Consider the following 23,388-nt stretch of genomic DNA (forward strand, 5'->3'; position numbering starts at 1 on the left):
CCACTGCTGGAAAGTTTCAAAAATATTATTCATTTATATATATATAAGGAGTTCAAAAATAAATGATGCACAAATTTTGTAAGATTTATTTGAAAAGCATATTAATAAGTGTTATCCTATATAAATATATTAAAAATACAGTTCCTACACCGTTTTAAAGACGTTTTTAATATTAATAATTTAACGACTAAGAAGAGAGAATCGTATATATAGACATATACTAATAGTGCGAGTGTGGGAAAATCCAATGCATCCATGCAATGGAGCGTGAGTCACTAAAGTATTTTCGTGCAAGTTTTTTATAAGACCGGAGAAATTTGAATAACAAAATCAATTTATTATCATTTCTGTAATTATTAATTACGGGTTTCAAATTATTTTTATAATAAATATTAATGTCAGTTTTTTGTATAAAGAATTGTTTAAATTACAATTCATACTATATTTTTTTTTCAGTGTATAAAAAGAAATTATAAAAATATTAACATTCGAGATATATAAATAGATAAACAGCAATATTGTATAATTTTATATTAAAATGTTAGTTATATTGTTTAACTAAATTTCGTATAATCTTCACACAGGCCTAGCAATCATCCTAGTTGCGTCTGTTATTACAGCTTCAAGTGCGCAGGCCAGAACATCAGCAAATGATGGCGGCCTACAGCGGCGGCATCAAGAAGAATGGCAACAACTGTTGCAATCACAACAAGCTTATCTAGACAATTTAAGGAATACACACTATCAGCAGCAGCAACAAGCACTAACACAACTGCAGCTACAACAAGTACGCGATCAACAACTTGTTCAATTACAAAGCGAACGAGATCAACAACTACGTACTCAAGAGCAACTGCGTCAACGTCAAGAACAAGAAAAGCAGCAACTACAACAGCAACAGCAAGAACAACAACAACAGCAAACACAAAGGCTTACACCACAACAGCAGCAACAAAAACAGCAACAACAGGCACAAAGGCTTACACCACAACAGCAGCAACAACAGCAACAACAACAGCAACAACAACAGCAAGCACAAAGGCTTACACCACAACAACAACAAAAGCTACGTGAACAGCAACAACAACAGCAACGTGAACAGCAACAACAACAGCTATTGCGAGAGCAGGAAGAGCGAGAGCGAGAGCGACAGCAACAGGAATATGATGATTATCAACGTAGGCAACAACAAGCTGGTAGACAGCCAATTCAGCAACCACAACCGAATCCAAATATTCCACAAAACTATCCAGTTACAACAAAAAAACCAGCACGTCCCGCCGCTCCGACGCCATTCGATAAATTCAGCACACAACTGTTTCAAGTACTTGGACCATACAATCCTCAACTAAATCTAGTATATTCTCCACTAGCACTGCACACTTTGCTAGCCTTTGTATATATGGGTGCTTCTGGTGCAACCGAAGCAGAACTAAAGAAAGCTCTATCACTACAACAAGTAAACAAGAACAGCGTACCACAATTATTTACCAGTGTATTGAATTCACAGAAGCAGGGTGCTGCAGATCTTGTTATGGCCAATAAAATGTACTACTCTAGTAATTTAGTGTTTCAGGACGATGTCAATAAACCTCGTTACTTTAATGCTGAATCTGAGCCGGCCAATTTTGACAATCCCAGTCAGGTTGTGCACAGCGTCAACAATTGGGTTGGTAAAAAAACAAACAATAAGATAAAAAATTTGATTACATCAAGTGCTGTAGATCCCACTACACAAGCGCTTTTAGTGAATGCTATTTACTTCAGAGGCAGTTGGGAACATGAGTTCGGTGTCGGTGATACAACAGATGCAGTATTTCATGCATACGGTCAAAAGCGTACTAATGTCAAAATGATGTTTATCGACGAAACGTTTCCATACGCAGATCTTAGTGAACTTGGTGCTGATATAATCGAATTACCATACAAAGATTCCGAGATATCAATGTTAATAATATTGCCAAAAAATAAAAATGGTTTGGCTGATCTTGAAAGCCGATTGAGCAATATTGATTTGAAAACTTTAACAAATAGATTGAGCCCATCGAATGTGCAATTACGGTTACCGAGATTCCAAGTTGAGTTCGAAATAGATATGCTTGAACCACTTAAGTTGGTAAGTTTTTATTTTCATATTCTAATTCATATTAACTCTTTCTCTGCGTCTTTCTCTCTCTCTCTCTCTCTCTCTCTCTCTAATATAACTTCATTAATATTTTACTACTTAAATATGTTTACTTAAATCAACTTAAAATTATTTTTTTAGCTGCAAATAAGAAGACTGTTTTCAAGTCAAGCAAATCTAGATCATTTCTTTGGTCCCGGTTCTCAAATTGGTGTGTCAAAAGTTCTACATAAGGCAGTGCTTAAAGTTAATGAAGCTGGCTCTGAAGCTGCAGCTGCATCTTGTAAGTTTAAATAATAAACACAAATTTCTTGTTGAACTGATATATAATATAACCTTTTCTTTTTTATAGATGCTAAGTTGGTTCCATTGTCTTTGCCAGTTAGAACTATAGAGTTTACTGTAGATCATCCTTTCATATTTGCAATTCGTGGTCCAGATGCTGTGTACTTTGCAGGTCACGTGGTTAATATATAATGAAATGTTCCTAGAATTCGTAGGCTATTCCAAATTATTCGAAATTATAATTTCTGACTATTATTATTTCGTTATATATTTTGTAAATATGCGTTTAAAATTATTATTTAAATATGTAATACTCACAAATTGATAACAATTATTTTGATAACACATTTTATTAAACGACAAAAATATATACAAAAAAAAATTATTAAAATTTTTTTACAAAAATATATACAAAATCTTTTCATTTAAAGTTATTTTAAAAATATATATAAAAACTTTGTCATCAAAATTGCTAAAGGTTGTTCCAACGATTTTTTCGCGAATGGATTATATACATTATATAGCTTGATTTTTTTGGTTGAAGTAATATATCTCTTATCTAAAACACATTAGTTTAGTTTTCAATTAAATTATATTAAGAAATCAAATTAATCTTCATATATAGCGCAATATGTTTCTGATATCTGATATTAGTTCTATATATATAATAAATAGAATTCAGAATCTTAGAGATATATATTTGAATACAATCGATCGAATTTTTTCTATTACCCATATTATACATGAAGATAGATAGGAATAAGAAAATCTGAATGCAGAAATATATGCTTAGTGGATATGAAAAATGTCTCCTTCCAGCGATTTTTTAATTAAATTAATTTAAATCTCCAGCAAAATCTCCAGCTCAAATATTTTCCACAAACAATTGTATGTGAACTGGAAAAAACAACAATTTTGCATAGTTAAGTAAATTTATGGAGCTAGGGTTCGTGTTTTAGTTCTAAAAATATCTCAACAAGTGTAATTATTATTTACAAATTAACAACAAAATTCATAAGTTAATTAACATAAATTAAATGAACGTTATTTTTAGTGTTAATAGTTAAGTTCGATATTCCTCATTTGACAGGATTAGACTCCTCATATTTACAGTTTAAAAATTATGTATGAATAATCATCCCAATAGATATTTTCGAAGATCACTAATGAAAGAACCAAGAATTCACTTGATTTACTTGATCTTAAAATTTCTTCGATATCAGCTTTTTTTATTCGAAGTTAATTTATTGTCACAAAACATAAAGATTTTAATTTCTGTATTTAATAAAGGCATCTCTACAATGCCAAGTTGTTTCTGTTGTCTTTGGTTTATGTGAACCATAAACTTTACTATAGATCATCTATTCGTTCCCGTATTTATAATGCGCTTTATAGTCGTTGTTCTTCAGCTCAGTGTATATTAAATAAATTTTTTAATTCGATAACAATAATATAAGTTCTTTGTATGTAAGGACTATTAATTTTTTATTCCATAATTTTACAATCACTCCAATAAATGGCAGATAAGTAAAATAAATAAATAAAAATTCAAATTTTTAGAATAGAGATGTTTCCTTATTTAAAGATTATTGAGATGAATACACAAAAATTCAATTTCTGTAGAATTTAATATTAACATATTTTAGTTACTTTGGATCGTCATGCTATAGTTTGATTGAATTATAAAATTAGTTTTGTTTTATATACTTGGTTATATAGAGGGTTCTCCGTTCCCTTTACTTAACATAGTTAACTTACATTCTATGTTTTTTATTTCAAATTTATTTTCATTATAATAAAATAGATAAATAAATTCGATCAGATAAGTAAATTACATAAATTCATATCAATCGTTGAGTTTGATTGAAGATAAATTTTAGATGTGGCGTTCCATTGTTTTTGTTTTTTGAGTATGTTCGTACCCTCTAAAAATTTTATAAGGATTACTTACATATAAGATAAAATTTACTCAATTTTGAAAAAAAAACTAATTTAATTCAGAATAATTTATATATAACAATTACAACTTGTTTTAAATGTATTTAAGTATATAAAAAATATTTATATAATTGCTCACGGATTATCTTTTGATCTTCTAGAAATTTGAAGAAAATAAGTTACATCTTTATTACAGAAACATGCGTAAATACAAGTACGTCTTCATCAACGTGGTTGTATATTCTCATATCAACAATCTTTTTAACTAAAAGTATATCAAATTTTTAATGTTTTTTTAACTAAAAGATATGACTAACAAACTTGTTTGGTTTTTTTTTTCATAACTCAACTCATAAATAAAACCGAAAACATTTTCAAATTGCAAATCTTTTAGACGAAAATAAAAAGATTAGATTTTTGTTCTGGTGTGGAAGAGCATATCAAATTTCTGAGTACGATAGGTTAAAGGTTTGACAGTTTCGTACTCATTTTATTTATAGAAGAAAACAAAGCATACAATTTATTTTATGTTGCTCTCGGAAAGCATCTCAATTGATAATAATAAAGCAAACAATTATCAATTTGCATATGAATAATAATTAGCACAAACAACCATCTCAAATTGTATACACTGCAAAAAAAAACTTTAAATACAAAATTATAAGAAATGCAATAGTCATAATCATAAGGTAAAAATTAATACTTTTAATTATTAACATATTTAATGTATAAATTATCCATATTAATAAAAGTTTATATTGGTAAACATTTAGATGTATTTTTTATCGAGTTTTAGGTATCCGTTATCATTCATTTATAATAATTATATTCATCAAATACAAAGTGAATTATTTTTACAGCAATAATTAATTTATATAATAATTATTGACTGTGTGAACTTTGTTATATATAGGGTTATCCTGCGGTTTTTAGTGAAAAATCTTAAATACAACTACAAAACAAAGCATTATATGATCATATGGCATCATATGACAATATCACATTTGAAGCAGCGAGAAATGAAAAACTCACAAGTAACTACCAAAAGACCATTACATCCACAAAGGTGACAGTATTGTGTGACATTTAGGATGGAGGAGTAAAAACGACAAAGATGCGACTCGAACCGTTTGGAACGTTACAGCTATGGAATTAACAATATGCCTTAGCATAAAATCACAGATATGGATATGAAAGATATAGTAGTTAAAATTGTCCTCGAACATGTTCGGTACAGACCCATCCGAACATCTGAAAAATATTGTATCTCTCAATCACAAATGAATTTTATTTACATTTACTTTTAAAACTATAGACTGAATAATTAATTTAATATTGTATAAGTATAAAAATAATATATAATAATGATAAGTATTGAATTTAAAATATATTATAATGCAATAAAATTTTTTAAATAAAATTTAATGAATTGTTTTCGTATCAAATTACATCTTTTACTTTTAAATATAGTAGGATCGCCGATATTGAACTAACTGCATTTTTAAAATGGTCTACATATATTAGTCTCTGGAAATGTACTGGGTTAAAACGACTAATGCAACTTCCATAACTTTTATTCTTAATCCAGTATTCTATTTCAATTTTTTACGATTAAAGATTTTCTATATCCAACTTCTAACGCCTAAACCAACGTGATATGTATCTATGCCTATTAGTTGAACTTGACAGCCAGCAGACTAACTTCGTACCTAGCTCTCCTAACATCATTTCGTCTAAAGACGTTAAGGTGCTTATGCCTTATCACTGAAATGATCGCTCGGTGTTTTAGTTAATTTCTTACTGTGTGCAACTCAACTTTTTAACTGGACGATGGAGCGTTAAAGACTGATGAAGTAACGCCTCTTTGCTATTACCAAATAACAAAAGTAACTTAGTGGCAAAAATATATAAGACTCTAATAATATAATTTATTTATGATATAATATGATATATGATAATATACTAATTCATGATATTTCATACTAATTCATGATAAATCATATATCAATAATATATTCAACAAAATCTGTCTTTAGTCTGGATTAAAACCTCATCAAACCATCATTTTTGTGTGACTGTATTACATTTAATCAGTTAATATTTAAAATTGTATAATATTAAATTCCTTGTAAACTTTTTAAAATACCTACAACATTTTCCTTAGCTTAAAGATTCATGATTCATAAAGACCTTTTTCGGGATCTGCAGTAGCTTATGAGTACTGTTTGATCTCTACCCAAATAAGGTGATTTTGTTTATGTAGAAAACTGTTGAGGATATGGACTTACAACTGCGCTAACGTTAATATGCTGAAACCACGTCGCAAGATATGTTCTTAAGGCTTCAATTCTGCAAACTAATGTACCTCATGAGGATATAATCCAAGATTAATGGGCTGATAAACGTGTGGTAAATCCTATTTGTAAAATCTGTACCTTATTGCCATTAAAAGATAAGTATTTACAAACTAAATATTTAGACCAACTAAAATAATTTATAAATAAAAATTGTGGTGAAATTGTTTGCAGTGTATTGGATGCTATATAATACCATATTAGATCATTATTTTCTAAAAATTATAGTTTCATGTGTTAATACTAAGAAAATCACCCAAGTACTTTAGTTGCGTCTCGAAACTCGAATCTTAAGCAACCTAAATTTTATTTGCTGCGAATAACGAAATTGCTATATAATATATATAAATTTACACACAAACTTACTAGTACTTAACTCATAAATAAACAATGAGATATCAATTAGGTAAGTAGAAAAAATGTTAATAGGCGAAATATTTTTATTTCAAATCAATAAAAATTCGTTTAAATAAATATAAAATTTCAGCTGTTATTGTACTGATTTCAATCAGTGCTGTCGGCTTTGCTGCTACCATAACCAGCACTGCTGCCCAAATTATTGAACGAAATCTATTTGCTGCTGATATTTTCAATGCCATCGCCACAGAAAAGTTGAGCGATAATGTCGTCATATCACCCGCAGCCATACAGATCAGTATGGCATTGGCACACTATGGGGCCAAGGGCAAGACCGCTACTGAAATGCAATCTGGCTTACGTTTAGGTTCCTCTGATGCTGATGTGGTTGTACGACGTTTCGGTGAATTCCAGCAAACATTTGGACGAGAGAATAGTATACGTTTGGCCACAAACTTTTATATCAACGAGAATTTGGAATTCAAAGGTAGTTTCAGAGATATCGCACAACGTAACTTTGATGCCAATGTGGAAAAAGCTGACTTCCATCCACCCTACAATAAGCGTACAGCCGATCGCATAAACAAAGCAATGGAAACGAAAACTAATGGCAAAATACTTGACATTATCAATGCTGAACAATTGGATGATCGCACAGAGGGAGTCCTGGTTAATGGTATCAGTTATAGTGCGCCTTGGCAAAAAGCATTCAAGACTAGCAAAACTTCCAAACGTTCATTCTGTGGTGGAAATGGACTATGTTATCAAGTTGATACCATGTGGACATTGAATAATTTCAAATATGGAGAATTTAGTAATTTGGATGCTAAAGTTGTGGAATTGCCATATCAAAACCCAGATTTCTCAATGATTTTGCTGTTGCCGAATAAACGGGATGGATTGCAAAATTTATTACGTGGTTTGGCTGGTAAGAATTTGGTTTCGTTAATCGATGACGGTTTGAGCGTACAGAAGGTTGAAGTTAATTTGCCAAAATTCAGCGTACATTTTGGTACTAACTTAGTGGAACCATTCCAGAAAGTAAGTAAGAGTAATTTTAATATCTAAACTATACTAAATAATAAATTTACAGTTGGGTGTCAGAACTATGTTCACACGCGAAGGTGATTTTGGTAATTTATATCGTATGTTTGTTAGTCACTATATAAACAGTGCTAATCATAAAGCACACGTAGAAGTAACTGAGGATGGTGTGGACCAACCTTTAGAATCTGGAGGTAAGATGACAAAATTTTAAAAAGGAAATTTGTGGACTATTTGAATATGTTCATTTTTTCTTAGGTTTGAAAAGTTTCTTCTCAAGCAACAAAAAAATCAACGCAGATCATCCTTTCGTCTTCGCAATTAAGCATAAGGAATCGATTATATTTATGGGACAAATTGCTTCATATACTTATGTCTAATTGTTGACAAAAACGTGATTATTTACATAATGCAAAATAATCCTTATTATTTGCTTCTTACAAAAAAAAATCTTAATAAAAATAATAAAATCGATATTAGAAACTAATACGTTTAGTAAATATGTGTAGAGACAGATTCGTTGATCTGTAGTTTTTCTGTAAATAAATGATGAAATAAAATTGATTTTTACAATAGACAATAATTAATTATTATTATTTTTTATAGAGAGATTTCGAAAAGTACTGAACTACAACAAAAATTATTTTTATATTGTTTTAATTAATTGAATTTTTGGCTGATCAAAGAGCTGTTTCGAGTATTGGGAAATACTCATCATCAGTGGTCTTGGAATTATTTCTTGCATTTAATTATTTATAGATAATTTTTTGTACGTGAATTTGTTTATGAACTTTCACAGCAAGTGTGAACATATAGTACAATTCATGATCAGTGATGAACGCTGACTCTGAGCATCAAATTTGGCAGGGCACAACATGCAATCCTTGATACTTGATCTTAAAAATATTAATTAATAAAAAAATTAAATAATTGTTGATTAAATATATTAATGCATTCGACTACCTTTACATGTATTAAAATTTTTTGGTCTAATTAACGAGTCTAACCTTAATTAGTCAAGTTTTTATGTATAAACACTGGAAAGCAGTGACAGCGTAGATCCTGACATGCAATATTGAAATGAAGATATAAAGAATAAGTTAGAATAATAGGATCTAAGACCCTATAATACAAGCAGATGACTCATTTCAAATTGGCTACAATGTTGAAATATAAAATTAATAAAGTTCCAAAACATTATAAAGTACATGAAATCTCAGCGTATACAATAATTGAGTCACGTAGGTTTAATGCCAGCTGAAAGAGCAGCATATCAAGATTTGTCAGAGTACGAAGTGGTGAAGACGGTCTCAGAAATATGGGTTTGACGTTGTATTTACCGACTAAGAATATTAGGAATACATTACGGCTTAAGCAATAATAGGTTGATATTCTTTTACTGATTTAAAAGTACTATAAATAATACTATGAGGAAAAAAAGAATTGTCGTTTATTTGCAATCCGATTTTTTAAAATAAAGAAAGATAGAGAGAAATGGAGGAATATGATTAGGGAAGCACTGATTCAGCTCAAACTGTCATGTTAAAAATGATAATACAAAATATTCATCTAAGTTTTTAATTAAATTTAGTTAATTTTTTTAAATTTGAATTATATTTTTGTAAAGACCCACCGTAGAATTATAAAACTTATAGTAATGTAATTTTTAAAATTGCTTGGTTTTTAAAATGTTTTATTAAATTAAAATTCAGTAAATGAGACTGATGCATTTACTTGCGCCGTTGGTTTACCATTTGCAATCCAGAAAGTGTCCACCATGTATTCACCATAAGGGATAGACAATCGAATACTGTCGTTTGTAAGAATGAATTTCTTTACCAAAATATCATGCTACAAGAAAGAGCATATGCATTAATCAATATCATAAAGCCATAAAAATTTTAAATCATATATCGAGATCGGCATAAAAAGGAATTAGTTTTTTTTGTCGATCTCGATCAGTTGCATATCAAAAATATTTATGGCTATTCACAATAAAAATGAAAAATCACAATAAATCTTTTAAACTTACATCAAAAGGACATGTGTGATTTATATTCGTGAAAGGTTCAATGGTATTCCAAAAGAATGCAGCTAGAGGATATTTATACCGTGCTTGGAAAAATTTACAAGCGTTTACTGTAAAGTCGTAGAGAAATGGTTTCCAGCCATTTTCCCGTTTTAGGAGTTTTACGCGCACCTATTGAATTTTAAAAAATATTTCATATTTTAAAAAATATGAACTCAGATCAGTGTGTTTTTAATAAATTTATTCGATATACTCACAGTTACTTTTTTAATAACTTCATTCAATTTTCCGTCCATGTTGAGGGTATTAAACCAATTTGAAAAAGGCTCTATACGACAATATCTAAACTCAATTTTGGATTTATTTAAGGATTCACAGCTAAGACCTTTAAATTTGCAGGAAGCACTGAACACTTCAACAGTTAAATTAAGCAAAACCCAGTAGAAGTATAGAAGCGATAAGCGTAATACTCGTGCCATTTTACAAATTGAATCTATAAAATCGTTCACATTCCTACCGAAGTGAACTTATGTGATTTGAATAAAAAAAAAACAAGACCAATTAAAATGTAATTTACATATGGTAAACATAATTTAGTAATTTGTTATGAACCAAAATTATTAATATTAATTTTTAAATAATTTAACATTTAAAATTTACTGTTGAAAGCATAATAATAATGTAAACGTAATTATAACCATATCATTTAAGCAGGTTTGTCAGTTATATGAACTTTTGGACCCTATACATATGGTATGTCATATGCTATATAAAATGTTGCAAGTGAAATACCTGTTTGGGTTCTATCTGTTCTCATCTCTGTCCCCTGATCACTGGAATGAATTTTCCTCAATGCTGTGGAAATCTTCTCCATTCATTCCTAAGAGGCGGTTTTAGTGGCTTCAAATCTCACACTGTGGTGTCTGTTAGGCAACTGTTATAGTAAAAAACTTGAGTTCCACATTGATCTATCGAAGAACAGATTAAGAATGGGCTTATTGAAGAACAGGTTAGGAATGTTAACCGACTAGCCACTACTGAATCAAAAAACATAAGAAACATAAGAGTTTCTTATTGAAACTCTGCGATAAAAAAATGATAGCTAGAGATATATTGTGTGCGATGTGGTTCATAAAAAAGTAACTAATACCAACATCCTAGATGATGATACAGACATTTCTTTACGACCTATCAATTCGATGTTTTGAATGTTCAAATAGTCGGTTGTTAGACGAGATATGCATTCGCATTGTCTTGATAGAGATGAAGAATGATCTGACTTCGCTTGTTTGTTTTCCGTATTTCATTGAAGACTTCCGGTAAACAAATGGTTGTATGCTATTTGGAATCGATCATTTCACGATTTTGTAATGGTCTAGTTGGTATAGTTGCCACATGACCAGTTTTCCCAAAAAAAAACAAGCGACCATTTGTTTTGAATTGCTTCGAGTGCGAACAACTTTTGATGGATTTGGTTCATCTTGACACACCCATACAGTCCACTGATGTTTACGTTCCAGCTCTTAAGCATATATCCATGATTCGTCAGTTGTTACAATCTTATACTCATATACGCCTTTTGAAGCACCGTCATTGTATTTCTTGAGCATTTGTGTGCATCAATCGACAAGAGCATCTTTTGAAATTTTATCAAATGATGGGGTATCCAACGAAAATAAACCTTTCTTATGCCTAAATGATCATGCAATATTTTATTTAAGAATGTTATTTATATAAATTCATATTAAAATAATTTAGTATAGAATACACCAAAAACCAAATTTTTAATATTAAATTCTATCTTAAAAAAAGATTTATGAAAGAATATGTTCCCAAATTTGATATTTTTGATCAACATATACATTTGAAATTAAGTTCTTAAGACATAAACATGTATTTCAGCAAATACTGTATATTGATTGAAATTAAGCATTATTTACAGAATTAAGTATTCTTCTGTTACACAATTTTATTTTTAAAATTCGGTAAATGATATTGAGCCATTAGTCACTCCAGTCATTTTGCCGTTTGCAAACCAAGTAAGGTGAAGCATATATTCTCCAAATGAAATGGGCAGTCTGATGGTCTCATTCAAAGGCATAAATTTTTCCATCCAAACATCGCCCTTTGAACAATATTGCGATTATAGAAATATTTAATAGCTTCATGATTAAATCAAATATCCTACTTACAATAAAAGGGCAGGTGGAGTTAATATTCGTGAAACTTTTAACATTTTTCCAAAAAAGTGCCGCTATGGGATATTTCTCTTGCATTAAAAGTAATTTACAAGCATCAAATTTGAAATCATATAAAAAAGGTCTCCAACCATTGAAACGCTTAAAGAGTTTGGCATGGATCTAGAGTTTTGGTGTAAGAATAACAAATGTATTTTATATTCTATATGAATCTTCAATTTTCCTACTTACGGACAATTGTTTGACTGATTGCTTAAGTCTGGCACCAACTGAAATCGTATTTCTCCACCTCGAGTACGGCTCAATAAGACACTTAGTAACCTCATACGCGGTCTTATTATAACTTTCACAGTAAATATTTTTGAATTTACAAGTCACCATCGCAATTTTCGAGTTTGGAATAAAATTATTAAGGTTATCGCGTATAATTTAAAAATTGTACTCAAATAGTAAGTTGTCATTTTGGAAGTGGTACTAAACGACTTCTTTATCCAAAATATTACCTTCCTCTATAAATTGTCACCAACTGTGTATATAATAAAATTATGTTGTGTTGTGAAGCATGACACGTAATGGGAAAATAATTCTATATTGATATATGCCATTGAAGGCTTTAAAATATCTTTAACTACATATCATAGCACAATCTTGTAATATGTGAGTTAATGGCATTTTAACGACATTCTAAAACTATTACTAGTCATGATAACGTTACACAAAATCTGTCTATGGTTAATTATTATTGCGACCACTGATAATGGAGAGATATGAAACATTTTCAGAGAAAAAATTATAGTTAAAGTTCAATAAAAAATGGCATTAATTTATTTAGTAACCAGCTGAATCTCATTATTTGCATTATTACAGATCAATTGAGGACCATCTGAATCTGCTGCAACGTAAATGATCAAACAGGATAACAACAACATTTCGAACTGAACTTTCGAATGAAAGCGCGAAAGCTTGTTAAGACTATCAAATGCTAATGGAGAAACTATCAGCGAAGCGGGTATGATCACTACAGATTATGAGACTTATAATTTTAGTATAGTACGTACCTATATTTCGAAGTTACTCAGCAGAATTTTATTTTCAGCATTATTTTATCATTCTGTATTGTACATCAGTTAACGGCTGAAGAACTGCTAAAATAATGAACTTCATTAAATAAACTCATATTGTGATTCGAAAAAAAGGGCGTTAGTGTCAGAAAACCGTTAGCGTTAGTAATATGAGCTTCTGAAGTATTTATTCAATAATGATTTTGATTACTTAGATGATCAGAGAACAATAAGGTGGAACCCATATTCAGTGTAATATGGTTTCCATTCATATAGAATATACAGCAATTTAAATAAATTTATAGCTCATGAAGATGATATTCGAAAATTGTTCAAATATTGGACATTTTGATTATTTTAATTAAAAGTTTTTATAAGCGAATACTATCAACACTACTAATAGTTTACTCGTAACTCAGCACTTATACAAATATATATGTATATAGATCCGGTATAAGAGAAAAAGCAAAGAAGGAAGATACTGCATCATATCTATATCATTTCCCACAAAAAATTTTTGAGTACACTCTGATCGTATACTATTAAAACTACATAGTATATTACATAGTATTACATAAGTATTTGCGGTTTATTCTCACTAGATGGTGTTGTTTCCCATATATCTGTCAACACTCATACGATTATGGCAAACGAACACTTGTTTGAAATGCGACATTTTAGGTTACATATCCATATCAAGGCAATGATGTATTAAGCTATCTGAAAAATAGCAGGAGGTCATAAATAATAACGCTTAATGCATACTTAATTAAAATAGATTTTTAATAGAGCGTATTAGTTTAAAAATGTACCAGAAACCGGAGATCCTTCTAAGTATCACGCTATATATCGACTTCTTAGTCAATTTCATGAAACCCAAATATTATTATATGTATTAACCGCTTTTCTAATCTAAATTCAATATGAATCGAATTGATAAGACGCAAAAATGTTCTTTATTTAAAGGTACACTAGCACCCAGTTTACATTACGAACTTTAGTGAACGAACATCGCTAAAGTTGATTTCCAAACTATTGACTATTTTTGCTTTTTTTAAGATATTGACAAGTATCAGCTGGAAGTGTTATTATGGAAATCTGTTATTGTTATTGTTGCTGTTATTTATTAATATAGATTGAAAAATTTATTTTCAAAAAAAAAAAAATAAATAAACTGAACAAAAATGTTTAATATTTATATAATATTGAAGAGTCTTTTAATTGGTGTATATAAATTAGATATCTGAGGCGTATTTTTCAAATCACATGAACAAAAAAATTGCTAAATATTAGTTTTTTGAAAAAGTTTACTTATAGAAAAATCTAGATCGGTACCAATTTGCATGTTAATACGGTACCGATTCATTTAACATTAGCAATAAAGAACACAAAAATTGAGTAGTACAATTATCTGAAATTTATAGACACACATATATGTATACTTCATCAAATAGAATATATTGATTGAAATTACACATTATTTACTGGACTATGTAGTCTTCAGTTATAAAATATTGATTTTTAAAATTCGGTAAATGCTAATGAGCCATTATTTACTGCAGTTAATATGCCGTTTGCAAACCAAGTAACTTGAAGCATATATTCGCCAAATGGAATGGGCAGTCTGATGGTCTCATTCAAAGGCATATATTTTTCTATCCAAACATGGCCCTTTAAAGAATAATTCATTATAAAAATATTCAATAAATTCATGATTATATCATATCTGTTACTTACAATAAAAGGGCAAGTAGAGTTAATATTCGTATAACTTTTAACATTTTTCCAAAAAAATGCAGCTAAAGGGTATTTATCTTGCTTTAAAAGAAATTTACAAACATCAACTTTGAAATCGTATAAAAAAGGTCTCCAACCATTGAAACGCTTAAATAGTTTAATATGCATCTAGAGTTTCGGTGTAAGAATAAAAAATGTATTTTATATTCTATATGAATCTTCAATTTTCCTACTTACGGACAATTGATTGACTGATTGCTTAAGTCGGGCACCAACTGAAATTGTATTTCTCCACCTCGAGTACGGCTCAATAAGACACTTAGTGACCTCATAAGCGGTCTTATTGTAATTTTCACAGCAAATATTTTTGAATTTACAAGTCACCATCGCGATTTCTGGAGCTTGGAATAAAATTATTAAGGTTAACGCGTATAATTTAAAAATTGTACTCCAATAGTAAGTTGCCATTGTGGAAGTGGTGCATAGATATAGTAAATGGGTTCTTTATGCAAAATATTGCCTCCATCCATAAATTGTCACCTACTGTGTAAATAATAAAATTATGTTGTGTTATGAAGCATGACACGTAATGGGAAAATAATTCTATATTGATATATGCCATTGAAGGTTTTGAAATATCTTTAACTACATATCATAGCACAATCTTGTAATATGTGAGTTAATGGCATTTTAACGATATTCTAAAACTATTACTAGTCATGATAACTTAACACAAAATCTGTCTAAGGTTAATTATTACTGCGACAACCGATAAGCTAAAATTATATTTATTCAGTAACTAGCTCTGAATCTCATTGCTTGCATTATTACAGACCAATTGAGGACTATCTGAATCTGCTGCAACATAAATAATCAAACAGGATAACAACAACATTTCGAACTGATCTTTCGAATGAAAGAGCGAAAGCTTGTTAAGACTGTCAAATGCTAATGGAAAAACTATTGGCCAAACAGGCACCAGGATAATGAAAGTCATAATTTTAATATTGTGTATACCTATATTTCAATGTTATTCCAGAGAAATTTAGCTCTCAATATTTTATTATTTTATGTTGTACACCAAACAAGCGCAAAGAAAGAGCTAAAACAATGGAGATAATCAAGTAAACTTATATTGTGGTTTTCGAGAAAGGGCGTAAGTGTTAGCAGTAGCTTTATTCAATAATTACTCTAATCACTTGAATGAGTAAAGAATAATAAGGTGAAACCCATATTCACTGTAATGTAGTTTCCATTCATATCGAATATTCAGCCAATAACGCAAGTTTATACTTCATGAAAAATATGCTCCCAAATTCAAAATGTTTCTTTCTGACTAACATATACATTTGTAATTAGGAGCTTAAGACACAAACATGTATTTCAGCAAATACAATGTATTAATTAAAATTAAACATCATTTACTAAATTAAATTAAGTATTAAATTAAGTATTTTTCAGTTACAAAATTTTATTTTTAAAATTCGGTAAATGATATTGAGCCATTAGTTACTCCAGTCAATTTGCCGTTTGCAAACCAAGTAAGGTCAAGCATATATTCTCCAAATGGAATAGGTAGTCTGATGGTCTCATTCAAAGGCATATATTTTTCTATCCAAAAATTTCCCTTTAAAGAATAATGCGACTATAGAAATATAGCGTCATGGAAAAATCACGTCTCTTACTTACAATAAAGGGACAAGTGGAATTAATATTCGTGTAACTTTTAAAGATGTTCCAAACAAATGCCACTATAGGGTACTTATCTTCTGTTAAAAGAAATTTACAAGCATCAAATTTGAAATCATATAAAAAAGGTCTCCAACCATTGAAACGCTTAAAGAATTTGACATGGATCTAGAGTTGTGGTGTAAGAATAACAAATGTATTTTATATTCTATATGAATATACGGACATACGGATATTCCTACTTACGGACAATTGTCTGACTGATTGCTTAAGTCTGGCACTAACTGAAATTGTATTTCTCCACCTCGAGTACGGCTCAATAAGACACTTAGTAACCTCATACGCGGTCTTATTATAACTTTCACAGTAAATATTTTTGAATTTACAGGTAACCATCGAAATTTTTGGAGTATGAAATAAAATAATTAAGGTTATCGCGTATAATTTAAAAATTGTACTCAAATAGTAAGTTGCCATTGTGGAAGTGGTGCATAGAATATTGCCTCCATCCATAAATTGTCACCTACTATGTAAATAATAAAATTATGTTGTGTTGTCAAGCATGACACGTAATGGGAAAATAATTCTAAATTGATATATGCCATTGAAGGCTTTGAAATATCTTTAACTACATATCATAGCACAATCCTGTAATACGTTAGTTAATGGCATTTTAACGACATTCGAAAACTATTACTAGCCACGAAAAATCCCGAAAAAATTTGAAGTTCTTGAAAAATTGATTATATGATAGAACAGAAAATGACCTCCAAATGATCACTCCTATTTTTTGGTGCTCTCAAATTGGAATTCAATTTCGGTTACGGATTTTATACTATCAAAACGTTTAAATTGATGAAACTAATTAAAAAGTGAATTCATTCACTTCATTAAAATAAATTTTTAAACACAAGCTATATATTCGTACAACTTTCAAATATTATAAAGAACTGTTCCAGTATACTTGTACCTCCATTGCGTCTGGACGCACTAATTTAATTCTGCAGATTGAAAACGAATTTGATAACAATTTTCACTTAGTCCAGGCAACTTTTAGGAACGTAATGCAATGTTCAATGCCTTCTAAGGTAGCCCAAAAGGTGATATATCCAATCCATGTACATATTCGTTTCTACACTTTTGGTCTGGTTTGTGATGGTTTAAAGCTCAGCTTAATTTAAATTTTTCATTTCCAGAACTCAAATATTGTGGTATTATTATAATGTTTTTTAATCGAAAATTATGAAAGTGATATATAAGTAGGACTGATAATATAATAAAATTATAATTTTCATGGTATTGATTTAATTTCTTATATATAATTATTGGAGTTAAATTGTATGAAGATGTCAAAATGTTAATATTAATATCATTAAGATGTTAATAATATTTTAGTAATAATTATAAAAGTTTGGAGAATTCATTGACTTCAACGCACGCATTTTCTTGAAAAAATGTACGAATACCATATAATTCTTATTAAAAGATATATTAGAAAAAAACCATCGCATATTGGTTCTTGGTTTTAAGGTTTCGATAAGTGTTTATAGGCCATGACTAACGTAATCATGACATCGATTTAAGAATCTTTATCTGGTGAAGATTCAGCAAAAATGAATTCCCTTAAATAAGTAATCAAAAAGCAATCCAGTGTGTCCAGGTACATGAATCACCGTTTCTCTTTCCTTATTGGGTGATATGTGTAATAAATATATATTATAATATTATAACAGATTTTATAATATTATTATAAAATGTATAATAATACTTGATTTAATATGTGTTAATTTATTACTATTGTTGAGGTGTACTTAATAGATATTAAAAGAGTCATATATGGCTTGACTTAATCAGTGTTCACCTCTATTAAGAAGAACATGGTGGTGCCTTTAATTTTTTTTAAAACCATTTAATTTTATTTTCTACCTTTTTTAAAAATGATTTTGCAATAATATTTTGATGATTATTTCATTTAAAAATTAAATTTAAAAATAAAAAGAATTGCACTTACCTTTCTAATTCAAAATTTACAGTCTGATTGTTGTCCATTTTGGGAAGCTGCGGCAGATCCTTTTAAAACTTAACGAAGCAATGAACTTTTTGGTATGGTATATGACGTCATTTGCATACAATTTATATAAATTTTTGAATTTCAACTTAACACAGATTTTTCTGATTTTTTTTTAAATTTAGTGGAATTGCCTTGAATTATTTTTATTTTTTTGTTATATATTTTTTTTTTGTTTTGCTGGAGGATAAATTAGCAGATTTTAATCAATTGACATAAATCACAACACAAAATAGTATGAAACATAAGCATAAGCGCTGACGTGAACCTTAATTTTTGGAACTTTACTTATAAATGCATATAAAATACGCATATATCTAGATATACATATCTGTATATATATATAGATACAGATATCTTATGGTTTATGGTATTTTATTTTTAGCGACTTACGAGACAGTTAGCGTGTCTTTCCGTTAAAATCGAACGCTTATGATTTTGTTTAGTTTCGCTTGATCGATGTTGATAAGATTTTTGGCCGTTAAACTTGTACTTTCAACATTTATTTATTATATTATTAAATATTTAATTGATTTACACTGAAATGAAAGACAAAAAAAAATTTTTTTTATATATTTATGGGTAATACTAACACATAATTTTCACTTAGACCGATACTTGTTATTTATGTTAATTCAAAAACTACTACTTAAGATATTTCTTAGAAGTATATGGAAGTGAATTATTTAGTAAATATATATCATTATTATTATTTGTTTATTTAGCATTTTATTGTATATAATATAATATAATACACATTTCTACATTTTCACTTGTTTTTATTGCTTTTTACTATCACTTTTTTGCCACATCTCAAGCAATTATTTTCTATTAATTTTTAATTAAAATCACTTTGCACTATGTTAACAATATATATATATAATTTTTTTTTAAATTGGTTTGAATGATTTGCATAATTCTTAAATTATTTATTTGCTCATATTCCCATAAAAGCCGCGCCAATTCTTGACCGCTCCGCACCGCACCGTATCGCAACGTATCGTACGGTATCGCACGGTATCGCACGGTACCGCATTGACGAGCCGCACAAACTTTTGCAAATCTACTTTAAGTAATTTATGTGCGCAAATTGTGTTGCTGCGCAGGCGCAACACATTATGCTACAAATTCCTTTATTTATGCACATATTTTATGGTTGCACTTATATAGATATATCTTTTTTTACGGATTTTATTTATTTTTTATACAGAAATCTTGATACATTTGCAGGTAATATCGCTTTTACTCCAAAGCTCGCTACTGGCCTTATGACAAGTTTTACACTGAAATTATTTCAGACTATGAGAATAATAAAACAATAAATCAAAATAACATCTGAACTAACTGAATTTTGCTAACCACGTAATTTTATTTAATATTTATTTAACTCCTTTATTTTATTTTATTTTATTTTATTTTTTCTTTTTAATATTAAATTTATTTTATTTATTTTTTACACAAGTTTAATTCCCGAGCTTGTCTTACGGCAACAGCACTGCTAATTCAGTCTTGGACTTAAACATATCAGAATAATAGAACGCACAAGTCGGAAGTAATTGTTTTATTTAATATTTATTATTTATTGCTACTTTAATTTAATTAAAAAAGTCAGTGACTACATTTATACAATAATATTCATATGGGTGAGGCAACCCAATCATCCATAGCTATATTTATTTTAAAGTCAAGGTGACTTTATAGCAGGCTTACTATGATTTTTTCATATTGCATATTACTGAGATACACGAGTGTCTATATCTAAAGCGAAGTGAGAATTTGTATAACAATGCTTGAGGTTATCTGTATAATAACCAAAGATACAGTTGGCATAATAATATAAAGAAAAATATCATGTTAGCTTCTAGGCTTTATAGAAAAAAATTTTACTTTAACTTTTAGATTTGATACAGGAAGATTCTTATGATGTTCTGATGTTCACTTTTAGGGAGTTCACAGTTTTGTTATAAAACTGTATCTCCAGTTTTATATAACTATGATTATTATTATATTATTATTATTATTATAATTTTTTATCATATTAATTATAAAAGCAATCTCACAGACCTAGTAATTTTCCACAGATAATCGATTACTTGAACCGAATCGATTATCCCATTGAAGGAAACTTAGTCAGTCAGTCTTGACCCATTGCATTTTGTTGTAAAGTTTTTTTTAACGTTAATAGTAGAACTACCGCTGAAATGTGTTCCAGGTATAATCACTATGGATTATAAGACTCATAATTTCAATATAATGTATGCATACATTTCAATTTAATTCAACAGCGTAGTTACATTCCTTCTCATTCTATAATATACTCGATACAAGAATAAAGGAACTGCCAAAATTGTCGACTTGAATAAGTGAACTTATTTTATCGTTTATGAGAACTGTTAAATCTAGTTTTTAGCCTGATATCCTATCCACTTCGGGTGGGTTTGAAATATAAAAATTAAGTACTTATAGAAGCAAACTCCTAACTCTAATAATTTTTTGTAGATGGTCGATCACTAAATATAGTCGATGGACTAATGAATGGGAATTTCGTATTACGTATAATTATAATGTTTTTAATTTTTTTTATAACAGAATATTATTTATCAACGCCACCCACTGAGAATAGTAAAATAGGAAGTAATGATAATGGTGTTTCTAATTACATACATAAGAATCAATTAGCAAGATGACAGTTTAAAGCAGACTACTCACTCAATTACAACTCAATTATACATGTATTTAACATATGTGATACGATTATTCGAGTACACCACTTTAACAGTAAATTATTTTGAAAGACTTTGTCGAATCTATAGATAATAATGTACATTCTCTGTTCATATGACACTTGATTGTTTTAAGGTTTCATAATATATAGCTTATTGCTAAATAAAAAATAGTCCCTTCACCAACTATTAAGTTAGCTAACTTTGACTGTAAACATTTTATTGCAATTTAACATTTGTTAAAGTTTTGACTACTTTTTGTCACTGTTGACGACAGTATTGTCCGAACATAAGGCGCGGCAAAGAACAAAAGCTTTGCCAACAACACTGTTATTGACAGCTTATGTATTTCTAATGTTAAAGGGGTTATATGTAAAGTCAGTGTGGGTCAACTACTGCTAATGACCAATCAAATGTTGAATAAATGTAGTTTATTTTACATTTCCTCTGCGCTTGCTACTATGCTTGTTGCTCTTTATGGTATTCTGTGATTCTATGATTCTGTGATTCTGTGGTTTTTGTTGTTGTTTTATGTTTACAGCAACAAATAGCAGCAGCCGTAGGAAGACGTAACTGTTGTTACTTTAAAAGAAAAAAATAGAAAAAAAAACAATTTCAGTTCTCATTAATGTGGTTGTTATCTTTTAAAGCCTTTTTATGGATTTTTTATATTTTAGAGATTTGAGCCGACGACTCGGCTTTGTTGTGAAGCCTTTGAGGATTTTTGTGTTAATGTTTCAAGTTGACTGCATTAATGGAGTGGTTGCTACTGTAACTTTATAATCACACAAAAAAAAATAATAATAATAATAATAAAATCTAATGCGTTAATGTCACTCCACTGTATAAAATGTAAGTAATATTTAATTAACATTTTTTCTTATTATATTATCTAAATTTTTGTTTGTTTTTATTACTTAATTATTTAAATTCTTAAACTATTTTACTTTATATTGCTTTCGACAATTTTCTTTGATTATTTATTTATAATTTATTTATTATTGGATATTTAATATAAAAAAATTATATTTTTTTATATATAATAATTTTATTTTATCATTAAAAAATATTTTAATTTGTTTTTCTTTTTATAACTTAATAATTAATAATTTGTTCAATTACATGTTGACATAAATTATATTAAAATATTATTTAATTTATATTCACTTATTTATGTAATTTTTTTTATTTATGTATTTGTTTAATTAATTTGTTATATTTTTTTAATATATTTATTAGTATTGCGTTGTTATAAATATTTTTTTAATCATACTTGTAATAAACATTTTGTATATTATTTTATTTGTGTATATTTTTTTAACTTATACTATTTTTTATATATAATTTCTTAATACATTGTTCATAAAAATTCCTTATTATTCCAAATATGTTAAACATACATATAATATACATTGTTTATATTCTTTTAATTATGTTTTATTTAGGTTAGGTTAGGTTAGAGTGGTGGCCTTGTATACCAAGAAAGCCCACTTGAGCTTAAAATAATGGCCCGTTATGATACCACAGGTATAGCGTTTGTTCGTACATAGACAAGGTAATCAGTATAAGTCTAACGCCGAAAAAGGCAACGACTCCCCCATTTAGTTAAAGGAAAGCCAAACCGACAATACTATGAATCTGGCCAAGTCCCTAATATTGCAGCATGACAGCTCAGTCAGATCGGTCAGAAAAGGGGCACTAAGATATTTTAAATTATTCATTATTATATGTTTTATATGTTATATTATATTTTAATTATATTACATACTTTTTGTATTGT

At 28.9% G+C, this 23,388-nt stretch overlaps 2 protein-coding genes across 2 annotated transcripts; both read left to right on the forward strand.

Annotated features, from left to right (window-relative positions):
- The first annotated feature begins 172 nt into the window (after positions 1-172).
- Positions 173-2,655, forward strand: LOC119674013 (serine protease inhibitor 42Dd-like). Its single transcript, XM_038085135.1, has 5 exons — positions 173-267; positions 585-970; positions 1,019-2,116; positions 2,267-2,408; positions 2,478-2,655. Exons 1-5 carry the CDS (start codon positions 261-263, stop codon positions 2,600-2,602), a joined length of 1,758 nt encoding a protein of 585 aa, XP_037941063.1. The 5' UTR covers positions 173-260; the 3' UTR covers positions 2,603-2,655.
- Positions 2,656-6,997: 4,342 nt separating this feature from the next.
- Positions 6,998-8,664, forward strand: LOC119684430 (serine protease inhibitor 42Dd-like). Its single transcript, XM_038098471.1, has 4 exons — positions 6,998-7,108; positions 7,190-8,100; positions 8,153-8,297; positions 8,362-8,664. Exons 1-4 carry the CDS (start codon positions 7,093-7,095, stop codon positions 8,481-8,483), a joined length of 1,194 nt encoding a protein of 397 aa, XP_037954399.1. The 5' UTR covers positions 6,998-7,092; the 3' UTR covers positions 8,484-8,664.
- The last annotated feature ends 14,724 nt before the right edge of the window (positions 8,665-23,388 follow it).

The sequence above is a fragment of the Teleopsis dalmanni genome, chromosome 2, assembly GCF_002237135.1.
Source record: "Teleopsis dalmanni isolate 2A chromosome 2, ASM223713v2, whole genome shotgun sequence".
NCBI classification, from domain to species: Eukaryota; Metazoa; Arthropoda; class Insecta; order Diptera; family Diopsidae; genus Teleopsis; species Teleopsis dalmanni.